Below are 20,092 nucleotides of genomic sequence, written 5' to 3'. Positions count from 1 at the left end.
GGTGGTGCATCAGCCAGTCATCTCAGTCAGTCGACCTGTGGCACCTGGGTCTGCCCCGTGACCTCCTGCCAGTGGGCGTTCGACACTTCACGTGGTAGCCTCAACGTGCACATAGCCTGGCACAAGCGTCATGGTGACGTCACCACCACTTAGTGGCGAATGTCGGTTGTTGTTTGTGTGAGTGGATTGATGGGTGAGCGGGGTGCGATCGTATTGTGATTAGCGCACTGCGCTAACGAATTGTGTCATCTGAGTTCGATTTCGTTTCACAGCCATCATCAGTGACACATGACTAGGTTAACTAGGCCTAAAATGTGTACCTAATATTCTGTGTAAACATAAGCCAGTGCCGTTGATTGTCCACCTCTACTTCAAGACCGCCATCGAAGCCAGCCACCGCACAACGGCCGCGAAAGAATGCGGCCCCGTGTCGACTGATATCGAAAGCTAATCGGGATTGTTGTTCACAGGTTAGCACTTGCATGGGAGACCGTCTGGCAACGCCACGTGTTGCAGACTGGGAATAGGAGGTCGTCAGAAGATGGGCAGATCAGATCAACGGATTCTGTAAACGAATCCGTGCGGAATGTTGAGTTGCCTCCTGTTGCGTGCTGGGGTTTCTCCCGGTTCTCTCCAGTTTCCTCCCAGAGGGATCCAAAGGCGACACGTGATTGCAACTGGCCAAACACCCCTAATTGCATGACTCTCCTGAAAGAAAGAGAGAAAGAGAGAGAAAAAAGAGTCTTGATATTCGGTGCGAATTTCTTCTGGGTAACGAGCGGCCACGATTAGTCGTCTTCACGCGAGTTTTTATTTATTTATTAAACGAGACGTGACGCAACGCAGAAACGGCTCAGCAGTCGCCTGCGGACTTTGAAAAAGAACAACCATCATCATCATCAGCAGCAGCAGCAGCAAAAATAATATAGTAGCGACGGTGCGCTGCGGTGGCACCAAAAGCATCAGCCTCAATGACCTCCTGACCTTGAGGAGCGACGCAATCGTTCATCTGACACCATCGAGACCTCGTGTGGCCTCGGGGACGTCACCGGGGCAATGCCGGTGCCACGCGCTGGCTCGCACATTCCCGACCATCATGTCGGATATAACCATAACATTCGCCGATTGGTATAAATTCCTGTTCTTCCCCAAAAAAAGAAATGTATATAATGAACCCCCCTTCGCCCTTGACAAAGTTCCTCCTGCAGCGGATGTGGCCGGTGGACGCCACGCGGGCGAGCTGATAAATTAGGTGTGGTTGTTAAATAGGGCTGACAACCGCGGTCGGTGACGCGGGCGATTAGTCTCGCAAATTTCACAGCGATTACAAACAATGTCCAGTTGCAATAACGGGACCTTCAAAACACATGTCCATGAAAGTCCATTCACCTTGCGCTCCCTCCCCCTATCCTCCCACTCCCCCCCCCCCCGAATGTCAACTTTGCTCTTTATAAAGGCATCGCCAGTGCGCGACGTGCTCTGTAAAAGGCCGGGTTCAAGGCGCTTGTCCCGACCTGTGTGTGTCTGTGTGGCATGAGGACAAATTGCGTCTGGCGCGCGCGTGCCTCTGTGGAGGGAACGCGTGGACGGCACGCGTGTCGGGGTGCGTGCGTGTGTGCGTACACGTGTGTGTGTGCGTACACGCGTGTGTGTGTACACCTGTGTGCTTTGGGGGGAGCGGTAGCCTAGTGGCTAGTGCGCTGGGCTACGAACCTGTCGACCCGGGTTCGATTCCCGCTCACGGTGACGATTATCTGTACCGGTCTTGGGCCTCCTCTAGGTCGACTCAGCCTCATGATTATCTGATGCGATGTGTAAATATCGCCAGTAGGGAGACAAAGGCGGCCGGGCGTGGTGTTGGCCACCCACCCGGTCGTGTGCCGTGCCGGCCTTCATAGGTGTTCGCTAAGAGCACTTGTCTTCACAGTCTGTTAAAGGCTATATGGGGGACCTTTGTGTGTTGGAGTAGTGTACGGTAGTGGTTAGCGGGCTGCGCTACGAACCCGGCGACCCGAATGATCTTCTCGCTCGCGCCCAACATCGACGAGGAATGTCAGGACAACTCCTGTCCCTCTGCCCGAGGTCGACTCGAGATGAAATGATTCGATGCTGCGGCGTGCAATACATCAGCAATGGGGGGAAACAAAGGCGGTCGGGCATGGTGCTAGTTACACGCCACCAACCTTACGGCGGCCCTGCCGGCTTGCGAGCAGCACTTGGCCCAGCAGTGGGTGAAACTTTGATACGGTGGTTCTTTGTCTCTCTCTCTCTCTGTTTTGCATGGCATCTGTGTGCGTGTGGAACGCACTTACGCCCTCTGATGACATTGGCGCACATCCCAACTCTGTAACCAACAACAACATTTGTAGGGCTTCTAAATTGAATACCCCCGTCCCCCTCGGGATGTATTTTCTTTTTAAGTGAAAAGGGGGCTGTTGTCACTTTACAAAATCGGCCTTTTAATGAAGTCTGATGATGTTACACCCTCATTAGTCCTTCCTTCGCGCGATGCCAAAATCATTTCCTACTCTTGTTTGTCTCGCGTCTGCGCGATGTCTCCCGAGATCGTGGCTTGTCTCGCCGCGTGGGAATGACAGTGGGAAGGCCTCCCGACAGCCGATAGTTGAACCAAGGCGCTCGAATCGCGCTTTGGTCATCCTTCACCACGGTCCAGAATGGTCCGAACGTCGTTCCGGGAACTATGTTGGCGCCCAGTCACATCCGTCTCCCCGGTTTCTTCTTTTTTTTTGTCCCCACGATGGGCGTCGTTTATCCCTCGTTGATTTACAGGATTATCGTGGAAATTATACGAAGCTAATTATTGTTTTTGAAGACGCTACTGCATTTGGCAGTGGTGCACACACGCACAAATAGTAACAACAAAGACGCTTGCTTTTAAGTGCTATGTAGGGCACGGCCGTTCACATTTCTCACTGTGTGGGCCCCCCAACGCCTTGAAACTGAACCGGCAGCATTGCATCTGACACCGTGGCGTCCAAGCGGACCCGCCCCCCAAAGCAAGGGGCCCGGGGCGGTCGCCCCGACTCGCCGTATCCGAGGGACGGCTCTGATGAAGGGCCATTGCTCGAAACGTAACCTATGATGTGCGTCTCCTTTTAAGGCCACGGTGTTATTGATGAATGTTGAGTTATTTGTGCAATATAGGGTTGAAATGGATAGGCGTATGTATTATGTTGAACTTATTGATGGATGTATTTCTTCATTGATTGGTACACTGATCGATTACGTATCTAATGTATGAATTGATTGATCCAAATTGATTGGCGGATGAATTCCTTTATACATTGCATTGATGAATTGACTGGTGATGCACTCAATGATGGATTAATTGTTTTATGAATATATTGATGATTCGATGGATCGATCCAGTGATTGATTAATGAGTTAAACAGCTGATTGACAAGCACATCACACATCTCCCCCCTCCCTCCCGCCCTCCCTCTCTCCCTCTGTTGCGCTGCGCAGTGCCGCGTGAAACAGCGCCACAATGAGCTGGGGCTTCCTGACGCGTCTCCTCGAAGAGATCAGCAACCACTCGACCTACGTGGGCAAGATATGGTTCACCTCCTTCCTCATGTTTCGCATCATCCTCACGTGCGTGGGCGGCGAGACCATCTACTACGACGAGCAGAGCGCCTTCGTGTGCAACACCAAGCAGCCGGGCTGCGAGAACGTCTGCTACGACGAGTTCGCGCCCCTGTCGCACGTCCGCTTCTGGGTCTTCCAGACCATCGTCGTCGCCGTGCCGTCCGTCGTCTACCTTGGCTACGCCATGCACAGCCTGAGCCGGGCGGAAGAAGCCCGGGGGAGCGTCGCGCCAAGGAGCAAGAGCCGACCGGCGATGGGCACCCATCGGGCTCAGCACCGCCACATCGAGGAGACGGAGGGCGACCACGAGGAGGACCCCATGATCGTCGAAGTGGCCGACGAGGACGCGCCCAAGGCCTCCGCCAAGGGCGGCAAGGGCGGCAAGGAGGAGTCGCCGCCGCCCTTGAGGCACGACGGGCGCAGGAGGATCCGCCAGGAGGGGCTGATGAAGATGTACGTGGTGCAGCTGCTCTTACGCACCGTCTTCGAGATGGGGTTCCTCTGCGGGCAGTACTACATGTACGGTTTCGCGGTCACGGCGTGCTTCGAGTGCACGCGCTCCCCCTGCCCGCACCGCGTCGACTGCTTCGTGTCGCGCCCCACCGAGAAGACCATCTTCCTGATCATCATGTACTCCTCCATCAGCTTCTGCCTCCTGCTCAACTTCTGGGAGATGCTGCACCTGGGCCTCGGCTCCATCCGGGACATCCTACGCGGCAAGAAGGAGCAGCAGCAGGAGGAGCAAGAGCGCCAGCAGTTGGCCCTGAAGCAACAGCAGCAGTCCTTCTACCAGCAGCAGCAGCAGCACCAGCAGAAGCACCAGCCGCCGCCCCAGCAGCAGCAGCAGCAACTACAGCAGCAGCAGCAGCAGCAGGAGCAGCCGTTCCCCATGAGCCCTGCGCCTTGCTACAACCAGCACTACCCGCGGCAAGCACCGCACGCTCCGCCCGTCTACGACTCCCTGCACGCGGCGGCGCAGTTCCCCTCCAAGGTGCCCGACGGCGGTCGCTCGATGGTGGCCAGCGTGCCGCAGGGCCTCTTCCCCGCGAGCATGGAGAGGCAGCAGGCGGCGGCCACGGACGGCGCGAGTTGCGGTCCGGTGCGCATGACGGCGCCCGCCGGAGACGTCGGTCCGGCGCCCGCGACGGCGTTGCCACCTTCGTCGCCGGCCGCAGCGTCCCCGTGTCCGGGAGAGGCGGCAGGACGGGGGTTCCACCCGTCGGCGAACTCCTACTCCTCCTCCCGGCCCAGTTCCCCCGCAGGGTCAAACAACAGCGCGGCTGCGGCGGCGCAGAACCGGGTCAACCTGGCATACGAGCAGCAGCAGCAGCAGCAGCAGGCGCAGCAAGTCGCTGCTGCCACCGCCGCAGCAGGAGGCGCCGTGGCGGCCAACGGCTGCGTCAAGACGGCAGCCGGGGGGGACAAGCAGGGCTCGGTGTGGATTTAAGTCGGGGGGGGGGGGGTTGCTGCGCTTGAGGGTGACGGGTGGTGGAGGGGACGGGTGTAACCATCTCTCTCTCCCCCCACCCCAAACCCCTCCACTGCTCTCGACATCTCTCCCTCCCTCCCCAGCCTCTCCCCTTCGACTATCGCCTGCCCCCCCTTACCCCACCTTCCCCAAACACACACAGCAGCCTGGATGAGTCTGAGTCTTGCCTTCTACTTAATGCTGAGGATTTTAGAAGGGGTGGTGGGAGGGGGGCGCGGCGGAGTTCGGAGCTGATTAAGACGTTGGTTTCGGTAGAAATGTAGATTTGTTGTCACCCGTCCACCACAAACCGGTGGCCTCTCACCGCCTCCGCAGCCCCCCCCCCTCCTCCCCCATCACCACGTCCCCCCCCCCCCCCCCACTGGGGAATGAGCTTCTGATGTGCGCCTCCCTCTGTAGGGTCGTGTGATGGTATTGTTGTTGGCTATGGTGTTGGTGGTGCCAAGTTTCGTGATGGCGAAAATGATATTGGTGGTGGTGCTGATGTGGTGATGGTAGTACCGGTACTGTCGTGATGCTTGTGGGGTGATAGTTGTGGTGGTGGTGGTGATGCTGATGGTGTGGATATTGGTAATTGAATGGCAGTAGTAGTGGTGGTGATAGTGGTGGTGTTGGTGGCGTTGGTGGTCGTGAGAAGTCGCCCTTCAACAACAACGGATGGCAGAGGAGCCACGATCAAAACAACGAGCGGAGCAGTCAACCCATAACACCCGGAGCTGTCACGTGACCTGCCGGCAGCGAGCCTCCCACACTTAACGTGGCCGCTACGTGCACCTAGCCTGGCACAGGAGCCGTGGTGATGTCACGGCCGCTTCGTGGCGACTGTTGTTGGTGGCTGTTTGGTGGTGGTGCTGCTGATATTGGTTGTGTTGGTGGTGGTGCTGATATTGGTTGTGTTGGTGGTGGTGCTGATATTGGTTGTGGTGGTGGTGGTGCTGCTGCTGATATTGGTTGTGTTGGTGGTGGTGCTGATATTGGTTGTGGTGGTGCTGATATTGGTTGTGTTGGTGGTGGTGCTGCTGATGATATTGGTTGTGGTGGTGGTGCTGCTGATATTGGTTGTGTTGGTGGTGTTAGTGGTGATGTGAGCGCGACCGCTAAACCCATCACAGCTGTCACTCGCAGCTCTGCGTAGCACGGTTCGCAGGACACTCGTACTTGGGCCAGCTCGCGAGGCTTCGTGCCGCTGGACGGAGTTGGACGGAGCCGAGGTTAAGCGCAGGAGGGGCAGGGTGGTGGGATGGAGGCAGCCTGTGATGGGCGGGAGATGGCCACTGAGTCATCCGATGCCTTACCAGCTTCTCTGACTTTCCTCCCCCCTTTTATTGCAACGCTGTCATCGTCACCACTACCACACCCACCGCGTGCGGCAGCTCCTTACTTGACATTCCAGAGAAAGTCGTGCCATGTTTGAGTGGCGTTCTTTATCAATACGCAGCAGCAGCGAACGAAGGTGGTTTGTGGATAAGCTCGTATCTATTACATCTTTAATAGTGCTTTTTGTTGCTGGTCGCTTGGCGTTTTGCGCTTTTTTTTGGACGGTGCTCAGCAACCGCAATAGAGTAAATCGTCGGCCTGCGTAGGGAGACGCAATTGCATTTGTTCGCGCGGAGACGCGTACGGTTTTAGCCTTCGCAAGTTTTCTCCTTTTTTGTTGTTGTTGGGATACTCGCTCTGTCCGCAGCCGAGTCGGTTGCATGATTCGCCTGCGTGCTGTTCGTACGGCAAATACACATTGTTGTGTGCGCGCACGTGCAGCCTGCCCTGAGTGTAACGAACGTCCCGTACCGAGCTGGCGAGTTCTGTTCCGCTAAGCCTCAAACACGTTCGCTGCATCTCGCCATCCAATGAATCGTCGACATTCGCTTCGACGACTTGTTAGACTTTCGACGCGTGCCTAGCTTGAGCTGAAGAATCGATGGTGGTCGATACATCGATGATTGTTGCACCCCCGCTTTTGAAGCTTCGATGGCCCCCTGAATGAAAAAATTCCCTGCCCATGTCATCAGCCCCACTGTAATCTGTTCCCCCCCCCGCTCGCACCACGCTCGCCTCCGTTCACAGCCGTGAGGCCGGTGGTGGAAACTCCACGTGCGTATGGCGGGGGCCAGTCATTCCACGTCCCGGTGTGAAATCCACAATTACGATGCCGCGCTCCGGCACGCGAGGGTGACGCTCGCTCGCTCCCAGCACCCCTCCCCCCGCCCCCCCACGTGTCCCCATGCTCCTCGCTCCCCGTGCCGCGAGGCGCGTGCGCTCCCCTGGCTGCCACTCCGTGGCCCCATGCTCATCCTGCACATCGTGCCATCTTCGTTCCTCCATGGCACACGAGGAGGTGGCCTGCCCAAAACCCTCGTTTACCTCGACTGCTAGAATTTGTATGTTTACCAGGTAAGCCTCCCTGAGCTACGTAGCTCTTTTTTCAGAAGCGACCTGGAAAAAGAACAAATGATAGCTCAGCGAAGTGGCTTATCGCGGCGTGGGAAATGTATAGCGGCCAAATACTCAAAACGTGGAGGGGAAAACCCGGAGGACCCGGAGAAAAATCCACGCAGCCACGGGGAGATAAACATGCAAACTCCAAATTATACAGGCGTCAGGGTTGGGATCAAACCCACGACCTCCTGCATACCAGGCGAGGGAGTTAACATCTCTCAGAGTCCATGCGATTGTCGCTCTGCGTCACGTGGCCCTCTTCCTGTCTCTTATTTCCCAGCATTCCAACCCCGCCGTGCTTCTGTGCGCACTTCTCACCCCCGGTCCCATTTACTTTGTCAACGTGTCCATGTTTCACATCCGTATGGCGTCGCAGGCAACATTCGTGCAATTATACGCACGTGATCGCGATCACCAAACGTGACTCGAAGGGCATATGTTAAGTATGTTGAACTTCTTTCGCACCGTATGTAGCCTACCGCACTAATCGCACGTGATTGGTGCTGAATGGGAGCTGGGTGAGCTCGTAACGGAGTGCTGTTGTGGAAAGTGGGACATCGCGATCGGTCTGGCTACTCCACGTTCACGGCAAAGGGGGTGCAGGGTCCTTACAGCAGAGGGGTCCCGCGTTACTTGGAGTGAGGTTGTGGGCCCCTAGGCCGCCCCTCCTCCTTGGAGGGGTGCGGGGGGGGGGGTCCGACCTTAACCCCAGACAATTGCCGAGTCCTCGGCGAGTCGAGGGCAGCGGAGCGCCTGTCTCGGGATGCAAACTTGAGCGACCAGAAGTCGCGCGTCGTCGGTAGCTCGGCGACACGAAGCAAAAGAAGATTCTTGAAAGTTCTCCCAAGAGAAGAGAGAACTCGAACCGAAGGGCCCCGCAAAAACCCCGCTCCCCCCCCCCCCCCCTGCTGCCTTACCCCACGCGTCGCGTTACACATTCTTACGTTTTCTGAAAGCAAGACTCAAACGACAAACAGCTCTGGTAGATGCACACTTTAGGCTGCGCGTCAAACATCATTGACGTTGCGTTTTAATTGCGGAAGACCAAAGAAGAAAGCGACGTTCAAGTTAGGGTCTTGCGTCACGTCGCTCGACGGACGTGTTCAAACGCACGCGGGTAACGTTGTGGTGTTATCAGGACCATAACTTTGAACGGCCGCATTTTTCCAGATGATGAGACGCTCCGCTAAAGTTAAGAAGCGCCACAAAACAAATGCTCGGTGTCGATGAACATCACCAACTCTGGTTCCCGCAACCTACACCGGATTTGAAGATGCACCTCAACGTTGCTTTGAAACACATGGGCAGAGTGCGTCTAATCGTCTGGAAAAGTCGGTAATAGGGAGCTCTCTTCGCAGTTCTGTCTCGACGCATCCATCCCACGTCCACTATCTGAGAGCTATACGCTTGGTTCTTTCGGTAAAGTCACGTAGAAGGGAATATGAATCCCTGCAGTCACGAAAGCTTTCAATGTCTGAGAGCTGTTTGTTATGGGCTGCGTCTTCTTTAATTCCACTTTGTGTCCACTTGTTTGTCACACGTCTTTAAACATTTCATATCATCTTAAGTTTATATTATTGGGGGTTTTTTGTTGTTTCAATAGTATTATTTTTTATTCCCCACAAATGTATCGAAAGAAACAAACGGCACGCGGCGTTTTGCCTGGCCGCAACGGCAAAAGCAGTGTGAGCTTTACTTACTCCGCAGCGTCGAGTTTCACTCCCCAGAGCATTTCAATCAAAAGCACGTGCTCGCATTGTGACCCGTTTCCGTGCGTCACGTGTCCACGCGTTTCCGGTGGTCGGTCGTCACGTGTCCACGCGTTTCCGGTGGTCGGTCGTCACGTGCCACGCGCACGCAATTCTCGGTTGTTATTGTTGTCTTACAAAGTGCCTTTAAGAGTCGAGATACTTGAATTTATATGCGTTTAGCTTTGTCGGTGCACATTGATAAGTTTAGACACCCAACTCGCTTCGGGTGAGTGGCGATTCTGAATAGGGGAGCCCTTTGGGTGGGGGGGCAATACCCCCCCCCCCCAAACCTACCCACACCACACCATCCCCCCACTCCCAGGCCATATTCGTGTGCCCCCACCTCCCAACCCCATATGCCCTCCATTCAGGGGCAGCTCCTCGGGGTGGCTGGGCAGGCACCCAAGTGAAAGTTCAAATTGTTCTTCGTGGACAATGCCGGCACACCTAGCCATCGCTTCCTTCCTTCTGCCAGATTGCTCGTCAGCCTCACGGTCAAGGTGGCTCTCGCAGTCTCGCCCAACTCCCGCAAGGAACTTCGCCACCAGCTTGTGGGGCATTAGGCGTGTAACGATGATTCCCTTCCTGGCAGGTTCGATACATTCACCACAATTAAGGTGACGACTCAACAATCGATACACTTGTCATCGCGACACACGCATTTATCCCTCGCGGCTGTCCGGAATGATTCGAAGGTCGTCGTTTCCGACACGCGTGGCTATGCGCACACGTCGTGAGCCGTAACAATCGATTTTAAATCGACGAATCGATTGACCGTTACGTGCCTGGTGGGTATTGGATGCCCTCCTCCGACCCCGCCGTTTGTTTTAGCATCGCCACCGCCACGTCTGAGCGAGATGGGGTTAGAGGTAGGGCTATAAGTCGTCACTTGCGCCTGTTGGCTGACGGTGGAGGGCAGCCCGTGCCCTCGCAAGGGGGTCGTGTGGGGGGCCCTACATGGGTCGGGGGTGGTGGGAGGGGGGGGGCACAGCGACACTCGGATAGTTGCGCAGTGGGTGAGCAGAGGGGTTCGCGGTGAGTGGGGACGGAGTCACGGGAGTCGGACTGCTCATTGAGGTTCATTGTCCAAATCCTTAATGGAAAGATTCCTTCATTGGCAAGGGAACTCCCACGGAGATCATGCTGAACAGAGAGCGCTCTTGGTAGCGTTTCCATAGCAGAGATTCTTTGATGGAGAAATGTATGTTCTGGCATGTTGAACTAGGCCTGAATAGAGACATATTCCTTGATAGCGAGATATCTGTTTACAGAGAGACCGTCCATCGTAGAGACAGGGAGAGAGCTTTCTCACTTGATAGAGATATACACATTGATTATATTGATACTTCATAGATAAGTACCACTTAATAGAGACGTGCTTTCTCTTACAAGGATATAGATTATTTCATTCAGAACAAAGACATATCTTTGCAGTGAGATATCCATTGATATAAATCCCTTTATATTAAGATATGTTAATAGACACACGTGTTGGTTACAGAGAGTCTATGTAATAGAGGGATCATTCCTGATAGAATTTCATTGATAGAGATCCTTCATTGCAGTAATCCCTTCGTAGAGGTATCGTCCTTCAAAGGCATTCTCTAACAACGTTGGTTTCTTCGCTGACAAACATCTTCCCTTTGAAGAGAGATCCATTGATAGCTAAAATATCTTCACAAGTGAAATTCAGTAACAGAAATGCCCCTTCGTATACAATTAATTATGATTTTTTTTAATATGATAACAATGCTTTTTATTTACCCTGGGAAACCACAATGGGTCTCGAGACTGTTTTTGCAGCAGGAGGGTCCTGCTTTGGGGATATTTGGATAATTACACTTGTGGGAGTTTGGCATCGTGCGGGAGGAAACCAGATATCCCTGGAGAAAGTCCACCACGCACGGTATTCGTAGTCTTCCATCTACAACTCGCCGTCATCATCATCAACATAATTTCCTGTATTTCTTACCAGCTAAGAGAGATTTAAAATATTAAAAGTCTCTCTTTTCAAAGCACACCTCTGGGTGTGAAACAAGAGCTACCCAGAAATATGGTCATGTCTTCTTCTCGTTGCTGATCTACCAGCTTTTAAAACCCACGTTTTCCGAACATCGGTCATTGCAAAACTTGTAACCCTAGCTATTAACCCTTCCTAGAGTGCTGGTTGATCACCGACGGGATGAAAAGCGAGAACGCGTGTCCGCATCAATCATTGTTTTTCACGTGCTCTGTTTAAAAAGCAAACGAACTTAGTTTTTTTTAATATATATCGAATAATCGACACCAAAGCCGCATTGCTGTGCCCTTACGCTGCTGTTCTGAGCAGTCGCTTGCGAGGCGTGGGAGCTGCCCAAAGAATTTCGTCGCGAGCCACGACCGAGCGATGTTTGTTTCTGCGCCGAAATACAGAACGAAACAAATAAACTTCATGATCAATCGATGTTGTTGGAAGATTCCGTGTTCACGTGTGGTTGTTTTTTGTCCGCTTGCGATTGCTCTCGGTTGCGTGTGTGTGTGTGAGAGATTCAGCCCCCCCCCCATTCCCTCTCTCCCACCCCCCCCCCCCCCTGGCGATTCAATGCACGATCGAGCGATGGTGGATATCCAGGTGGCCTGGAATCCAGCACTGTGGAGGCAGCGAGGGTTGGTCGATCGAACACAATTTTGCGAGACTCCCTTCCCGCGGGGAATGCGGTACAGCAAAGCGTGGAGTGACAGCATGCGTTTAGGGGATAGGGTGTTGTCCCCTCGCATTGCGCGGAATTTCTCTGGTCGCCCCGGGTTCCTCCCACACGTACAAACACGCAGCAATTGTCTGAAAACATCTCAATATACAGAGACGTGCAAATCAATTGTTGGCGCCGGCTCACCGCTCGACAGCCTTCCGGCTTCTCCCCCTGTGGTTCCTCGTGCGATCGTGAGATGACATTTGCATGAACAACGCGATTTAAAACTCATCGTTAGATTATAAGCAAAAATTAGATAGCAATTCACTTACAAATTAGTTCAACACGTAGGCTTTCGCGACCAATATCATCCATAAGAGGTTTTTTTTTGGGTGAGATCGCGTAAATATATAAATGTGTCGTTAAACCTGCCACCACCCGACACAGCCAACGAGTAAATTGTAAATATTGTGGCTTGGGCTCTCCAACACACCGGCGTGCTGTACTAGTGACGAATTGGCCACGTTCTGTTGACGTTGGTTGTCGGGTGGTGGCTGGTTTCACGACACATTTATATATTTACGCGATCTTACCCAAAACACCTCTCGTGTTCCAAATTAGTATTACCTTCTTGGTTCTTTCGGTAAAGTCACGTAGAAGGGAAATAATAAAATAATAAAAAATAAAACATAATAAAATACAATTATCACGACGTTTCGGACACAACGCAAGCAGCCATCCTCGTTGTGGCCGAAACGTCGTGAGAATTGTATTGTATAATGTTTTATTTTTATTATTTTATTATTTCCCTTCTACGTGATTTTACCGAAAGAACCAAGCAGATGAATCCCTGCAGTCACGAAAGCTTTAAATGGAAATTTAGTATTACCTTTTGCGTGAACACCGCGGTGAATTGCATCAGCTCGGCAGACACGAGTGGCTGGAGGAGCCGCGTGGCCGCGTTGCATTCACCCAGGCAAAGCTTCACAAACGTCGACTGCGACGCCAGAGGTGCAATGCGTGTGTCGTGAAGCGAGTTGAATGGATACTATGCCCGGAGCAAAGGGCAATCGCCTACGAACATTTGCCCTCCTCGTACGGTGACAACAATAACGTGCAAAAGGGGCGCAGCTCCTGCAATTGCTCGCTCACACCGCTGCTGAGGGTTAGGACCTCCATCAGAGGGGGCTCAAGAGACCCCCCCCCCCCCCCACCGCGTCTAGTATGTTATTACCCAGGAAAGTCTCGCCGAGTCTCAAGACTGTTTTCAAGAGGATCCGGCATTGGGATGTATGGTCAATTCATTTATGGTTTTATTCTTATTTTACTCCTCCAGCTGATATTTCGTCACCGTGGTGTCATTGCACCACAGGTCGACAAAGAAAACAACAGCAATAAGATACATCATTGTTGTTCGAAATCCGTGAACAAATCTTTAAAGAGCCGCAACACGAGACGGTGGTCCTTGATAAAAAGCTGCAGGTTGCCAACCCCTGCCAAAGAAAACCTGGATTTCCATGGTAAACTGGATTTCCATGGTAAACTGGATTTCCATGGTAAACTGGATTTCCATGGTAAACTGGATTTCCATGGTAAACTGGATTTCCATGGTAAACTGGATATCCATGGTAAACTGGACTCCCATGGGGCGGCAAACAAAATAACAAGTCGACTTTTTTACGTTGATAACACAAACCCTCTACATTTCACGAGCCGCGCTGCCCGTTAACACGAGACGTTGGTTCTAAATAAACAACGGTCACGAAGCGGCCGTCCTTAAAGAGCCGCATGTAGACGAATGAGCTGTCCCACTTGGAACTCTGATCGCAGCCGACAGTGCCCCACCTTGTGTTCCCAGGTTGTCACTGCGGGTGTAATCACCGCGGCACAGGAATACTACCGCTTGCCGTCCGCTTCGCAGTGCACGTTAAAGACCTCCTGGCTTCATTCGCAAGACCAGGCGACTGTGTGCCGAGGTCAGAGTCCAGATTATGTTGCAACATCTGAGAATGTCTCACGGTGTTACTAAACTGGGATGACACACACACAGAGCAGCAGCAGCAGCAACCATCGCCCCCTACTGACAGACTCGTGACCCTTGCAATCGAGACCCATCCTCGTCTCTTGTTGAGTTCTCAACTGGGCAACCAAAATCAACTTAATTTTTATTTAACTGTCGAATGGCCTCCGTAAAATCAAGTGAGAACGACGTCTGATACGGAATGGCGCCACATTCGAGCATGTCCTGACATACGAGAGGGAAATGTCCATCGCGTCTCTGCAATCGAATATAAAACTTTTATTCTACCATGTGAGGCCCACTCAATTACGCAGTTATATTTATTTTTCAGAAGCGACCTGGCAACAAACGAACGCCCAACGAAGTGGCTTATCATTCTGCGGAAATATATCGTAGCCAAATAATCAAAACGCACGATTCTAAATGTGGACGGGGACTAACCGGAGGACCCGGATAAAAATCCACGTTACCACGGAGAGAGAGACACGCAAACTCTAAATATACAGCAGGCGTCGGGGTAGGACCCACGACCTCCTGCACACCTGGCGAGGTAGTTAACATCTCACCACCACAATGCTGATGTTTTACATCGTCAGAGCTGTAATTTGGCCAAGTACATCGCGAAACAAAAGTGACCGGAGGCGGGGAGAGGGGGGAGACATCGTGGACTCGCTCCACTTGGGAAGCCGCTTTAAGTCACGGGCGGCTGAAACCCGGGGACTCAAACCCAAGGAGCCCAGCGGTGCCGGCTCGGTGCGCGTTTGCATCAACTGGCGTGCAACTTCGCCTGCAACTCGCGTGCAACTCGCGTGTAACTCGCGTGCAACTCGCCTGCAACTCGCCTGCAACTCGCGTGCAACTCGCCTGCAACTTCGCCTGTAACTCGCGTGCAACTCGCCTGCAACTCGCCTGCAACTTCGCCTGCAACTCGCGTGCAACTCGCGTGCAACTCGCCTGCAACTCGCGTGCAACTCGCCTGCAACTTCGCCTGTAACTCGCGTGCAACTCGCCTGCAACTCGCATGCAGTTGCGTGTCCAATGCGCGACGCGTGAATGCGTCTTATTCGCATGGTGCCCGCCGTCGAGACGACCACGATGATGACGCTGCGTTTGATGCCACCGCCGCTGCTGTTGACGACGGTCGTCGAGATGAAGACGGTGATCCTCCTGGTTCTGACATCGATCGTTCGTATGGCGCTGACGATGATGGGTGGTGCTGCTGATGCTGATGCTGCTGCTGCTGACGGAAATAACAAGGATCGTAGAGATACGATGTCGACACTTTAACTCGCTGACGATGACCGCGGACTTGGGGAACCCCTCTGCCGTGCGCGCGAGGCAGCGGGCGAGGTTGTCACAAACTGGGCAGTAGAGCAAGTAGGGCGCGTGAGCTCGCTGTGAGCAAGTTTTATTTGTTTTGTATCGAGTCATCTCCTCGTACGAGAGGGGTTTTGCTCCGGGCACGACTCTTCCCATGAATCGATCAAAACGTCCCAATGCAGGACCCTCCAGAATGAGACGTTTGTTGACTCGGTTTGAGGGTTTTTTTTCTTTTCCCCGGGTGATTAAATTAGGCGAATGTACACCACATCTACAGCCCGTTTGTCCACCCACTGCGTGATGAGGGACTCCTCACGTTGTGCGGGTCCTGTGGGTTATACATGCACTGACCATCGCCACGATGGCCAGTGCATGTAAATAAATCCTTGTCCGGTTTTTTGTGTCAACATGCGGCTCTCAATGCTCTTTGTACAAAACACAAAAAACTCACCGCATTGGCCATTCACACTTCCTTGATATTAAACACACCTTTTTGCAGACAGACGTTCCGCGCGATGCCCCTTCTGCGGGGCACAGAGGGGACAGAGACCGGCAGATGACCGCAGATCGTGTCTGGAGAACAGCAGCGCCCCATCGTGGTCGGCCTGGGCTATACAATTGGCGCGAATACCAAAGGTAGTGAACGAATGACATTTTAATAATAGGTTTTTACCCTTTCAACTGGTACAAAAACTGACACTTTTATACAAGGCATCATGTTTGCAATAACCACAACACAAGCAGTCAAAATGCAAACAAAAAGAAACAACTCTGATGATGATAATGATATGCACTGTCCTTGACGTTGATTGGTCCACACCCGAGACAGCTTTTCTTAGAGCCTAGTCTCCATTGGTGTTGGACCAGATGACGCCAAAAGGCGTACAACTCAAAGACAGCGCACTATCAGAGTATTGAGAGCTCAGGGATAAGCATTTACACTATGAGACCTCCTTTACCAGTGGCAAAATATACTGCTTGTGTTGTGGTTATTGCAAACATGATGCCTTGTATAAAGGTGTCAGTTTTTGTACCACTTGAAAGGGTAAAAACCTATTACTATATTTTGCCACTGGTAAAGGAGGTCTCATAATGACATCTTATTATTATCATTGCTCGAGCTGAAATTAGGAAATCGTAACTTTGCGCGTGAGATTAACAATCGTCAATAATTTAATACATTTGTTGTCGTTTACTTATTTCGCCAATTATTTCTGCGTGACATCGGGGAGAAGTGAACGTGCCAAAGACGTCCAAAGATCAAAACAATTAAACCAATCAATGAGTGAATGACTTCAATGGGATGATGAGCTCACGCACCCAGTACCTGCCCAGCCTGTTTGTCAGAATTAGAAAGCCACGTGGGAAGGCCACGGACTTTCAGACAAAAATGCCTCTTTCGCTCCCACGTGAAAGACCCAACGCAGAAGATCCATGGGGTTTGATCGCCCACGAGGCTCACGGTCCACCCTAAACCGCATCCGCTGCACACACACCATGCATGGCAGGCAGACGCGGACACACCTGATGCACAAAGGGAACATTAAAAACTCCCCCGTGTGCGACTGTGGCCATCCAGTTCAGACCATGCAAAACATAAAACGACCCAATGCCCGATCCACAAATACGAAGGAGACGTCACAGCGACACACTCCGCTGCTCCTGACGCGGCTGTCTGGCTTGGCCACTTGAAGGTCACATTGAAGTTGTTGATCTGCGTCTACATCAGCAGCCGTGCGAAAGAAGAATACGAAGACGACGAAGCTTCCATGCTCACGCGTGCGTGAGACAGACGAGAGCCGCACAGGTGGCCATTCCACACTTCTCGGGCGGGAGCCGGTATGGGTATCTCTACGCACAAAGGTTTAAACGAATGTTTGACTGCCCCCCCCCCGACAAAGTGGTATTCGCGGTACCTGTTGTATCGGCCCGTGAAAAACGACGGTGGGATGAGTCAGAGTGTGCCGCAGTGCCACGCACGCGGTTGTCCTTTAAACTCGGCCACCGGGGTCTCGCCGAACCGCCCAAGCTCAATGATCTACAATCGAGGGGTTTTGTTTGTGTGTGATCGCGTAAATATAAATGTGTGTCGTTAAACCCGCCACCACCCGACCACGGCCAATTAGCAAGGTTTGCCACGTAAACAAAACATGCCAATGCGTTACTAGCTGCAGCACACCGGTGTGTTGGCGAGCAAAAACCCACATTTACAATGCGAGCACCACGTTTCGCCAGTAATTGCAACGAGCATCATCAGGCGACAAGTCAGAGTTGTCTACTCGTTAATCTGCGCGCCTTCCCTGACACAATGCTGGCGAGGATAACACAAACGCAATGCGTCTGTTACCTCACCTGTGCCTACTCAAGATATTTATTCCCTCGTTTCGCTCGTCCCTTGCTATCGCCCGACGCGACACGGGCCGACAAAGACCCCCCCCCCCCGTATAGCTTTGAACAAACTGCAGGAGAAAGTGACAGCACCATCTCCCACCAGCATTAAGCCGTGGTCATTGTGGTGGGGGGGTGGGGGGCATCCCCACGCATCGCATCCCCCCCCCCTCCTCTTTCGCCTAATTTATTCCATCGCTTTTTTCACGGCGCAGCGATTCGATTCATTGTCGCGATGGATGTTAATAATGTAACACGGCAAATTGTCATCATCATTGCGGTGAGTGGAGCGGCCTCGAGCGGCGGCAGGGATCACGTGAACCCGACGAAGAAAACTCTTGCGAATCGTGAGCTTATCCGTCGACGATTAACCGATAGATCGATGCATCATCCTTCGTATCAATCACCCATAGCCGACGCGAGCAGCATCAGGCTGAGCGGCGCGAAGCTCAGTGACCATCATCATAATCATCAACGGGAATCCCCCCACCCCACCCCACCCACCCACCCGCCATAAGAATGTGGAATGTTGTCTTTATTCTTGACCGATGTCTCACAGAGACGAGACGAGAGCGCGACGCTTTTGTCCGGGGAGCGGAGAGCGACGTTCAGAGCCCTTCGCTTGCGTCGCTGCTAACGGACATGGGCAGGTGGAGAAACGATTAGCGGTTCGGGAACAAAGACCCCGACCGTTGCAACCTGTCGGAGGTGCCGGGTGGGTGGGTGAGGGGTGCGGTGCTGTCAGCGAGCACCTGTCAAGGCAGGTAGGGCGCACGGCAGAGGTCGCAAACGGGTTTTGATTCCTTACCCGTACCCGTACCCGGCCGCACCAGGGTCGCAAACGGGTACCCGTACCCGGCCGTACCCGTACCTTACCCGTACCCGGCCGGGTAGGGTACGGGTATTGGGTACCTGATTGCGAACTCTGGGATGAAGCCATGTTGCAGGCGCGGGTGGGTTGATTCTAGGAACTTGAATTGTGAGAAGAGACAAGACGTTGGGGAATGAGTGACAAACGGTTACTCACCAGTGACTCACGGTCTACCCGTACCCGTACCCGGCCGCACCAGGGTCGCAAACGGGTACCCGTACCCGTATCCGGCCGGGTACGGGTAGCCGGGTATCGGGTAGGGTACGGGTATCGGGTACCCGTTTGCGACCTCTGGCGCATGGGAGGGTCGGTGGGGGGGAGGAGCGCCCAGGTGTCGACGATTGGAGGCTGCGTCGAACTTGGGGAAGGCTCAGAAGAGGCTCTTGTCATCCTTGCGCTGACCTTGCTACGCTACCGCTCCCCACGCTTTTACACGACGATAAAGCTCCACCCGCGTAGCCTGAAACAGACTTAGTCTTCTTGGTTCTTTCGATGAAGTCACGAAGATAGACAATGAAAATAAAAAATTAAATAATTATTTTATTTTCTATCTTTTAAATTTTATTTTATAAAAAATAAAATAAATAATTAGTTTTTTCTACCTACGTGACTTTACCGAAGGAACCAAGAATATAGATTCCTGCAGTCACGAAAGTTTTAAGTCAAAATATAAACAGACTGTTGGAGCAAGTGCTGTGAGCGAGCACATATGAAGGCCGGAACACCACGCCCGGCCGCCTTTGTCTCCCCAGTATTGATGTTCATACACCACACAAGGTTCCTCATTTAACGCTGAGTCGACCTAGATGAGGCCCGGGACCGGGTCGAATATTTCGCCACTGTGATTGGTCGTGAGCGGGAATCGAACTCGGGTGGCCGGGTTCACAGCCCAGCGCGCTATCCACTTCAAGTGTTGGGGCAAGTGCCGTTCGGGTGGTTTAAAACACGCGCACACACACACATACACACACCTCACTCACTCACGTACACACACACACACACCTGACTTACGTACACACACACAGACACACACACCTACACACACCTGACTCACGTCCACACACGCACGCACACACAGACACACACATACCTACACACACCTGACGCACGTACACAGACACACACACACATACATACCTACACACATATACCTACACACACATACCTACACACACACACCTACACACACCTGACTAACATACACAACAACCGCCATTCGCCACTAAGTGGCGGTGACGTCACCACGACGCTTGTGCCAGGCCATGTGCACCTTGAGGCCACGTGAAGTGTCGAACGCCCGCTGGCAGGAGGTCACGGGGCAGACCCAGGTGCCACGGGTCGGCTGACCGAGATGACCGAGATGACTGGCTGATGCACCACCTGTGCCCCCTACTGTACCAACTTGCTGTGCTTTAGCCACCCGGCGCTCCGCTCGTTGTTGTGAGCGTCGCTCCTCCGCCCTCCGTTGTTGTTGGAGGGCGACTGCCTCCAACTGCCCAGTAGCGTCCTTCACGAGCCTCCTCCACTGAGGCCGATCTT

At 53.1% G+C, this 20,092-nt stretch overlaps 1 protein-coding gene across 2 annotated transcripts in view; it reads left to right on the top strand.

The window, feature by feature from the left end:
• The window catches only part of LOC144726716 (gap junction gamma-1 protein-like), a 44,249-nt gene extending 39,183 nt beyond the window's left edge, over positions 1 to 5,066 (top strand). For both annotated transcript variants that reach the window (XM_078605542.1, XM_078605552.1), the window contains exon 2: positions 3,487 to 5,066. In XM_078605542.1, coding sequence (XP_078461668.1) covers positions 3,509 to 5,056 — 1,548 coding nt within the window. In that variant the 5' untranslated portion in view covers positions 3,487 to 3,508 and the 3' untranslated portion in view covers positions 5,057 to 5,066. The remainder of the gene's footprint in view (positions 1 to 3,486) is intronic.
• Positions 5,067 to 20,092: the final 15,026 nt, after the last annotated feature.

The sequence above is a fragment of the Lampetra planeri genome, chromosome 2 (assembly GCF_965212315.1).
Source record: "Lampetra planeri chromosome 2, kcLamPlan1.2.h2, whole genome shotgun sequence".
NCBI classification, from domain to species: domain Eukaryota; kingdom Metazoa; phylum Chordata; class Hyperoartia; order Petromyzontiformes; family Petromyzontidae; genus Lampetra; species Lampetra planeri.
Note: the sequence above shows the minus strand (reverse complement) of the source record. Positions and strands in the feature narration are given on the sequence as shown.